Here is a 9,665-nt window from a genome sequence, read left to right on the forward strand (position 1 = left end):
TTCCTCTAGCTTTACTCTAATAATAAATTGTGATCACTAATATATTAAAGTAATAAAATTGCATAATTTGTGAAGTGTGAGGTTCTGTTTTACACTGATATTTAATTTATCATGTAAAATCACCTTAATTTTGTGGTTCAAATTTACAGAACGTACCACATTGTTTTGACTATAGCCTCTCCGTTTATGTGATTGCCCAATAAGAGTTTACATGAACTAGTAAAGCTAGCTACCAGTTAAGTTGGCCTACCATGTCATGTCTTGACGTTCGTTCTACAGCCTCGTGATATTGGTAAACCTAACATGACGCTGCGGTCTCACGTTTGACAAGCATTAATTTTGACCAATTGAAAACAGAGTTTTTTCCAGCTACGCCAATAGGATTATCAGGATTCCCTACATGGGCGGTCTTTCTGAGAAACAGTGCGTATCGGGTTAGGTTGTTAGAAAGTTAATGGCTGGGGGAGAGAGATCCTCCTCAACCCTCGCTTCGGGAGAGTTTCTGGATTCCCTGAAGTAAAACACGCAAATATCCTAAAAGAAGGAGCCTGAACGGACGTTTAAGTAAACAGCTAGCTCGTCAACACACGTATTGTGAACATAAGTATGCAGGATGCAGTAGCCGGGACGGCAATGCTGACGGACGGCTTCGAGGACGAGATTGACTCGGTGACTCCTCGCTCCCCAGTGGCAGGGATGGGGGTAGGAGCGACACCAGGAGGAGTCGGACTAGGGGGCATTGGTATTGGTGTAGGTGGAAAGAAAGTACGTTTGTACGGCGAACCAGGCGGCCCTGCAGCAGAAAGACTGGATTTCAAACTAGCGGCCGCGGCCGTCCTCTCCTCAGGTCCTGGATCCGGCAGCGACGAAGACGAGGTTTCAGAGGTAGCTACGCTAAGCTAAGCTAGTTAGCTAAGCCTAACCAGAGAGCTAGGCAACATTCCTCTCCTAGCGCGAGCTGCCTGCTAGCTAGCGAGTTAGCACACAATTGGCAACCACCCCCTCCCAGGCCGCTGAAATTACGTAAAATAAACCAGCACTTTAACCGAATAACACCTCTTGTCAGTCCAGATGCTTATGGAGTGTTGTGATGTCGATAATGTTTGGTGAGACACAAGCAGTTGTTCACGTTAAAGGGCTGAAATGTTTTATTTATGCAGCGCAGGCTGTGACCACGGCCTAGTTCGGGTGGAAGCGTAGACGGCCTCGCTCGGTGCTGTCGTCTCGCAACACCCATCACAAGTTTGCAGCTCCTCCAACAGCTTTCCAGCCACAGCAAATGGAAGATGCCCGTAAACCCACGGACGTACACGGCCGTCTAACTATCTGCCATTTCGTAGTTGTGGTGCAATTACGTCACTTTTCCAAATCATGTAAATTAACTCCGATCGCCTCTCGGCTAACTTTTCGATACGTTTTAGATTATGCTTTTCCTCGCGGAACTACTCGAATTTTCGACACTCGGTGTTGACAAATAAGCCAGTCGGGTTTTTTTTTTTTTTCCCAACATCCCTCGTTTCTGTCGGTCAGATAGCCACCACCGCTGTGTCAACTTCATTTGCGTTGTCACAATTGAGAGCAGCCAGAGTTCACGTTGAGAGGTGTCCAACTTTCCATGTGCTGGCAGGCTCACACTGGGACAGGTGTGATGGTATCTCAACCTCATCTAAACACGCTATAGACATGTGTTGTGTCGGCTCGGATGGATGTATGGGTGTAAAGCAAATATTTGTCTCCACGACACGAATTTGATATGCCAACCAAAATTACCTTCTTAGATAACAAGTGTGACAGAAACAGCTGTCAGGGTATTTTAACTCCATAATCAAAAAGTTAATGGTCAGACTCTGTCATGTCATAACCAAACCGTATTTTTAAGTGAACTGTATGTCTAATGTTAGCTGTCAGTTAAGCTATTGTCATGTAATTGAGTTAAACATCCTTTTGACTGCAGCAGACTCAGGATGGAACATGTTAGACTGCTACATGGCTAATGCATGATTTGCACAGACCCATTAAAGGTCTTAGTTTAATGATATTTTCATGGTGATATTCATAGTCCTCCAAAAGGTGATGCAGTATTTACTGTAAGAAACACTGTCATCAATAAGTCTTGGGTGTGGAGAGAACTGGTGCTGCTGAGCAATGCCTAATACCTGTTGAGCCGTCTCTATTATACTTCACTAATATCTGACCAGAGGGGCTACCTGTCTGAAACATGCCACAGCCCTGCCAGTTAAACAAGTGGGGCTGTCAGCTGATACCGGTGTCAATATAGCCTAGCCATTTCTGTCTGAGCATCAGCTGTGTAGTATCAGTGGAAGAAAATATCAAGTTTGACAATTGCATCTTGAGGCAGTTTAATTGAATCAAATTGCAGATGTACGGCCTCCGTGTCATGTTTCTCCCCTCACTCAGCCTGCTATACGAGGTTGAAAGGGTGCGTTTGTTGTGGTGTTTTTACTCCAGCGGAGATCTCACTGCTCTGGGCAGTAGCTAAAATCTGAGCCCCAGGATTAAGCAGATGCCATTCGAGGCCTTTCCAGCTCTCTGGATACCAACACTCTGGCAACTGTAGTTCATTAATAGTGAAGACTGATGCCCATTGTTGGTTATAAAGGCCCTCGTAGAACTACATCCCCCATGGGTTGTTGTGCTCAGTGTTCCTATCGTATAGCTGAATTCCTCCACATTGCTGAATGCTGACACTCTCCCAACACTGAGCTAGGCCCTGAAAGCCTGCTGCAGCTTATGGATTGACACAGAGAGTGTTACTTATCCAGTTTTTGTCAAAGGTTGTCTGGCAACTTTTGAATGGCAATCATTTGCGATTTCTTCTAAATCTTTTCATTATTTTAAAATCACATCTTCAAGAAAGACTGTTTGTCCAAGTTAGCTGTGTGTCATATGACAGTGTCACATTTGTTATACTCAGTATAGCTAATGTATATACCTGACCCATTACACAGGATTAATGATTGACTTAAAAGAGAACAATATATGGAACACTTTAATCACTTGCATGGAATTATATGAATCAGTCATTGGTGTCTGTGATATATTGATGTTTTATAAATAGGGGTCAAAACTAGATGCAAACAAAAAGAAGAATCCAGAGGAATGTTTAATATAAGGAGAAGGATCTGATAATCTCACAAGGAATCTCCACAACGATCTGTAGTGCAACTTGGAAGATAATTTGAAGATACAGAGTGCAATTCAAATATTGACAAGTTCCAATGATGGCAAAAATATTTATGGGGTTTTGGTAACACAGACAAAACGCAGCTATGAAGCATTGTTTCTCATATTAAATTTGCTTATAATGTTGACTCACTTTGGGAATGTTTGGAATAATAAAATGTTTGTAATACACAATGTAATACTTGATAGCCGACAGGGCAAAAGCTCAGGTATGAGACTGTGGTGCCGTACTTGGGCAGCTGACTCTCAGCTGAATCTCTCCATGTGTGCAGGGGTTTTAATTCCTGGCCATAGCACTTCCTGTGCTTTGACTCTCTTATCCCTGCGCTCCTTTTTGTTTTCCCTCCGTTGAAAGAAACCGTAAATAAACAAGGGCAGCATGCCTAGTCTTTTTATAGGTGGTTTGTTTGTATGTGCTAAGACATTTCTAAACAGAAAAATGGAAATGTATTGCTACATTGATGATTTATTAAGCCACATAATGCAAATATTGTCACACTTTTTGGTATTTTGTTTGCCATTTAACAAACACTGATGGAAACTTGATCTGAAATGTATTTTTCCTGTTTTACCCTTCTCTCTGTACCTCTTCAAGGTGGAATCGTTCATTTTGGACCAGGAGGACCTTGATAACCCCATCATGAAGACAGCGTCAGAGTTGCTTTTGTCCAGCGCCACAGATGGAGTAGATTTGAGGACAGTTGATCCAGAGACACAGGCGCGACTTGAAGCTCTACTGGAAGCTGCAGGTATGACTGCTTTGTCTGAACTTAATTCAGCTTAAGACTTGACAGATGTTAATTTCTAGCTGACCACTACTTCATTGGCCACACCTTTTTCGATCTAACCTGTCTTAACTGGTGCTTTAAAATATGGCATCTTTGAATAAGTAAAGCCTTTCTGCCTCAGTTTCCCCCCATCCCTTCTAAATCCCTACAAAAGTTTAAGTCTTAGCTTACATAAATCTTGAAGCTGAAACCACAATAAAGGGAACCTGCCAGTTCTGCAAGTGTCATTTTAACACATAGTTTGAAAGTGGTTCTGATAAATTTATTTGGACCGAACTTGTAATCAAGGTTTGAGAAGGTCTGTGTAGATTAATTCATTAGGGCTGGGTGTCCTGGCCTCGTTTGGGCTTATGAACATTACCGGGCAGATTAACGCTGCAACACGCTTGAGCCTCCACAGCATGCAGAGAGCCCATGTTGAACGGCTAATGGCTAATCTCTTTCTATTCCCCTTTCTCCCTGACTAGTTGGAACAGAAAAGGTGGCAGCTTATAGTATCCGTGTGCTTAAGATCAGTTACAGCTTGCATTATAATACCTTTAATGTATCTTGATATTGATTTGTAAAGTGTACTATAGAGTTTTTGTGTAGTATTAGTAGAGAAAGGGGGAATACATTGTGATGGTTGTGGCAGGAAAATTTGAACAGCCTCTCTTTATTATTTGCATGAACAAAGTAGCCAGGTACGAGGCCTATCGAAACCATCACCTCACTTTGTTTAATAAGGTGATGTAGTTTGAGCTTATTTTGTTATTTCCAAAACATACTAAGCCCCCTAAATTGGGGGACTATGTATGAGAATGACTACAATTTCCCCACATTGCAGTGACCACCTTCAAATTAAAGCTGATTTATGGTGCTTTAACCTCATTGTTTCTTTCACAAACCTTTGCGCTGGAATACAGACCCAAATAATAAAATTGTGACATTGCCCTGCTTCATACTAACAGTTTCTGAACTACTTTTCTTTGGGGGGCGGATCAAGAGTGGTTGGCTCAAGTTTCAAGCACAAAATTTGAGTGCAACTCTTTACTTTGCGGATTTATAAAACCAATGCATAATGGGGTCATTCTACAAAATACTACAGGAAACCACTGAAAAAAGGTGTGATGCTTCTTATATTTTATTATGTGTAGATAGTATTAGACACTTCTCAATCGCATTGTCTTTTTAGTTTGAATCTAGGTCCGAGTGTGCAATCTGCAGCTGTGTAATGTAGGGAAATGTACAGATTGGGTCAGAATTGGTGTCAGCAGATAGTATATATTTAGGCTCAAGAGTAATTTATGTAACATTTGTGACAGTCCTGTGGTCGTGTTGCTTTCTGCAGCGTCTGGACAGGTGTGCGCAAGTGTGAAAATGCGCTTTACCATACAAACGCTTTCATCTTTAAAACTCACAGTCCTACTTGGATCACACTTTACATGCAAGATACAGGCCTTGAATGAGGGCAACGTTATACACATTTCTTCTTACTGCAGGAAGTGGCAGAACATATCAACAGCATTAAGCTATCTACCTTTTTTATGGAGAGGAGGACTGTTAGAAACAGTACAGTTATGACAACATTATGAAATACAGAGGATATGTTTATAAGGCAGCAAGGGTTAAAAGATGCATTCTTGGACGTATCATAGAATGTAAACAAAACTGGGTATGATAATTAGTAAAAAAATATTTAATTCCTACTTTTTGTTGTATTTTGGCAGGTGGCTCTTCTGTCAAACCACAACACACACCAATCACACTTAAATTACTTCTCCCAAAGAAGCGTGGGCATTCTCATCGTTTAAATGGCCCCTCTCAGGCCACAGTGACCAGACACCAGGCAGCAGAGACACTTGAATTTACAATGCAGGGCAGGTTTATTTATATCAGACCTTGTAAACTTGAACACTTCAAAGTACAGCACTTTGGTGGATACAGATGTATTAAGCAACATGTAAACATCAGTTTAATGGATAAGAAAACACTGTTAAACAAAATTAATAAAAACAAAAAGAACATACAAAAATACAAGTACTAAACTGCACAGAACCGTTGAAACAGACATAAAACAGTCAAGCATAGAACAATTATAAGAGTTTCAGCACAGGAATAAATGAGTAATATATGGCCTCAAGAGTAATTAATAAACTAAAAGTCAAGTGGCCAAAATAATTAATCGGAGTACGAGTTCTCAAGGTAGTGAATGCACATTTACCTCAACACTTGGTAGCTTTCTTTAAAGATCTATGGCTCTGAACTGTAGCTAAACTGTAAAGCTTGTACAGCAGCTAAATGGTGGCTGATTCATTATCTGGTTGTTAGTCGTAAAAGTCACTGCAAGGCTTTTCTTGCCTTTTAGTAAGGTGTTTCCTTTACTGGCAGCAAAACTCAAGATAAACAGGGGTTGCGGACTAATTCCCGTATTCTGACTAAGTCCTGTATAAACACCAGAAGCTGACTACATATGACCTTTCTGTAAGTAAATTATTTTTGTTGGAAAGGAAATCTATAATTTAGAAACTCTCAGGCACATCTACCTACATTTATGTTTTTTACATTTGTAAGAAAGGTCATCAAGTGAACTGAGGGCTTAGTGCTGTTACAAGTAACAGCTCACCATTGTAGAAAAATGTCTGCTATAGTCTAATGCACATCTTTGTAGATTTTTACCTTGTTCACCAGAAACACAATGATGACACATTAGTTAATGTGAATACAACAGTCAGCTTCACCCAGTTTCCTATCAGTGGTGCCAGAGTAGTGTGAATGCCAGTTGTGGGTTGTGAACAAGCATTCGGTACATACACCTGCCCTGACATTTTATTTTAGTAGTTAGAAGATTGTGTTGTCTGTGTAAACATGTCAGAGTTTTCGGGGGAGTGGTAAAGGAACAGGTGCTTATGGGTAAACTTGCTTAACAGCCCTTTCATCTTGGATTTGGACTGGATTCCATGGATCCAAACATATTGGTGCTGTGCTTTAATAGCCCAAGGCAGGTTTCAGGGGTTAAGGACACTCTATGTGGCCATTTAAAAAAGCATCAAAGCCTTGGTGCTAGTAAACGTTTCATCGAAAAACATACAAATTATTTTATTTCCTGCCTTGTGGGTTATTGGTTACACCTGAAAATTGGTGTACAGATCGAGAAGTTAATCTGTTAATGTTAAAATAACAGCTGGAAACTGCTTTTGTTCGAAATTCAATGAGGTTTAATGTTGACTTGCTTGCAATTTTGCGTTGGCTGTTCTCAAACAAACATTGGCTGAAATTTTAATTAGCGACTTGGATAAAAATGTTTATTCAGATTGCATACTGCATTGGTGGTACAGTGGGTGTAGGCAGTTCAGTGGCTAGCCAGTAACTTGTTTCAGTTGAAACCAAAATATCTGCGAGTGCTCCAAGTCACAGCCTTAACCCCAGTGTGAGCTCAGTGTCCTTTTTGAGAGTTAAATCTAAATAGGTGAGTCTGTATTTGTTTAAAATATGTCGAATACAGTGTTCACAGCTGTAGACATGGTTATTGTGTTAGACATGTACAAATAGGTCTCTGAAAAGAGGGTTAGGAAGAATCATCAGCTGGCTTCTTTTGTTTTCCTCTGAGTTATTTACAGTGCGTCTAACCCAGATGTGTGTTCAGTCTGTTTTGGTTCAGTGAACTTCTTGCATTCTCTGAGATAAACATGATACAGTAAAACATTAATGATCAACTTCCCTGGCCTCTTGTTTCTTTCTGTCTTGGGGGACCATTGCAAAACCCCTCCTGAGAGCTGTACTAAGTTTAGCTCGAGTCTCAGGCCCAGTGGTGCAAACACAGGAGGACCACAAGGACCGGAGCTCACTTCTGCCTGGCTAATGGATGGGTTGAGGCTGAGGCTGAAAAGTTCAAAGCCGACACTTTTTCCTTCTCACTTTGCTCTTCTTCCTTCATTTGTACACATGCCTTTAAACCCTAAGCCTCCACACTCAGCACAGTAAATTAAATTGTTTCATTGTTTGGGAAATTGTCTTTGTTCTGTCTTCTGAGAGAGGTCTTTTAATCTAGGTCATTAGTAAAAGTTGTTTATATGCCTCCACTCCTGCAACATCAGTGAACATGATGTCTCAGAAAATCTTGAAGGGATTTTTTTCAAATTTGACAAGAGCGTCCACTTGGACTTGAGGATGAACTGATTAGATTTTAGTGGTCAGAGGTCACTGTCACCTTAAAACATGTTTTTGGCCATAACCCAAGAATTCATGTGCTAGGTTCGATGTCCAAAAAGGGTCAAAAGTCACTGTGACATAATGTGGCCATTTCTGGCCATAATTCAGCATCATGACTCAGGCACAGAGGAGGGAAGATTGTGCTGCTTTTAAGTTTAAAGTATCCACGTTTTAGAGTTTGTCGCTTCTATCAGGATCCACATGACTGGCTTAGCGTGTGACAACATTGAAAGAATTTGAAAGAACAACACAAGCTCACTGGCTGAGCTGATATTGAGCTTCAGGTGATTGTTGTTGCACTATGTGACAAAGCACTTTATCAGTCCTCTTCATCCAGTAGTTGGTGTGTTTTGTTTTTTGTTTTTTGTTTACTGGAGGTTATTCACTGGAATCATTCACATCAATGTCGTGAGAACTTCCATTTCAGCAAAAACACACACTTGCATGACATTCGTCAGTCTTCACTACATATATGAAATGAGTCTGGGCAGGCGCATATCTAAAATGTGACTTGACGGGTTAGTGGCAGTGTAAAACCCAGCGACGGTACATCTAGTTTTCCACATATTTGTGCTTTTCCCTCTTGTTCCCCTCTTTGGCTTTTCTCCTCCATCATGACAAACACACATAGACAATAACATTTTTCTCACATATGACATTTTGTTATTCTCCCAGCTGTGCTTTTCTCTCTCGCTGACCACTGTCTCCAGGTTCTCTTTCTCTCACATTCATTGCCTCTTACCCATCTATAATTCACACAGGATGAGACCTTTTCCTTTTCCACCATTAACAGCTTGAAGCAATGTCTACTAGCATATAAAGCTAACATTACCACCCTCATTGTAGTCATTCTAGTGCTGGTCACAGAGCTTTTAACAGGACATCCCTATTGTAGCCAAGCAGACATTGTTGTGTACCGTCTGACCCAGTCATTTGGGAATTAAGAATCGTAGATGGTGTACTGAAAGTAGTGAAAAAAGATATTAAGCCATATTAACAAATGCTTGTGTGTGTTTTCTGTGTGTGATTTTTTTTTCCCCTTTTTTTTCCTTCCCTTTTTCCTCTTTGTGTATGCTGCTACTAACCCTGGATTTGGATTGGCTGGACTGGACTTGCTTCTTCATCTGGTCTGGTGTGGTTGTGCTCCCCTGTGGTTTGCCTTGCCCTATGCACCTCTCGCCTTTTGGTGTTCGGCAGGCATCGGTAAACTGTCCACTGCCGATGGTAAAGCTTTTGCAGACCCCGAGGTGCTACGGCGACTGACGTCATCTGTGAGTTGTGCCCTGGACGAAGCTGCAGCAGCCCTGACCCGCATGAGAGCAGAAAACACACTCAACGCCGGCCAAGCTGACAAGTATGTATCTTGCCCATACTGACTCTGGCACATGCCAGTTTACCTTGAACACAGTTTCATACAGTTATAAACAAGTTAATAAATTGAATTATGCAATGCTTCTCTTTTTTGTCACATCTGAGTTGCAC

General features: G+C 41.1%; 1 protein-coding gene across 6 annotated transcripts in view; it reads left to right on the plus strand.

Annotated features, from left to right (window-relative positions):
• The first annotated feature begins 424 nt into the window (after positions 1–424).
• ankhd1 (ankyrin repeat and KH domain containing 1) overlaps positions 425–9,665 on the plus strand; it is a 24,249-nt gene continuing 15,008 nt past the window's right edge. For all 6 annotated transcript variants that reach the window (XM_037076506.1, XM_037076512.1, XM_037076508.1 and 3 more), the window contains exons 1-3: positions 425–885; positions 3,800–3,953; positions 9,381–9,537. In XM_037076506.1, the coding sequence (XP_036932401.1) occupies positions 607–885; positions 3,800–3,953; positions 9,381–9,537 (590 nt within the window). In that variant the 5' untranslated portion in view covers positions 425–606. The remainder of the gene's footprint in view (positions 886–3,799; positions 3,954–9,380; positions 9,538–9,665) is intronic.

The sequence above is a fragment of the Acanthopagrus latus genome, chromosome 18, assembly GCF_904848185.1.
Source record: "Acanthopagrus latus isolate v.2019 chromosome 18, fAcaLat1.1, whole genome shotgun sequence".
Taxonomy (NCBI): Eukaryota; Metazoa; Chordata; class Actinopteri; order Spariformes; family Sparidae; genus Acanthopagrus; species Acanthopagrus latus.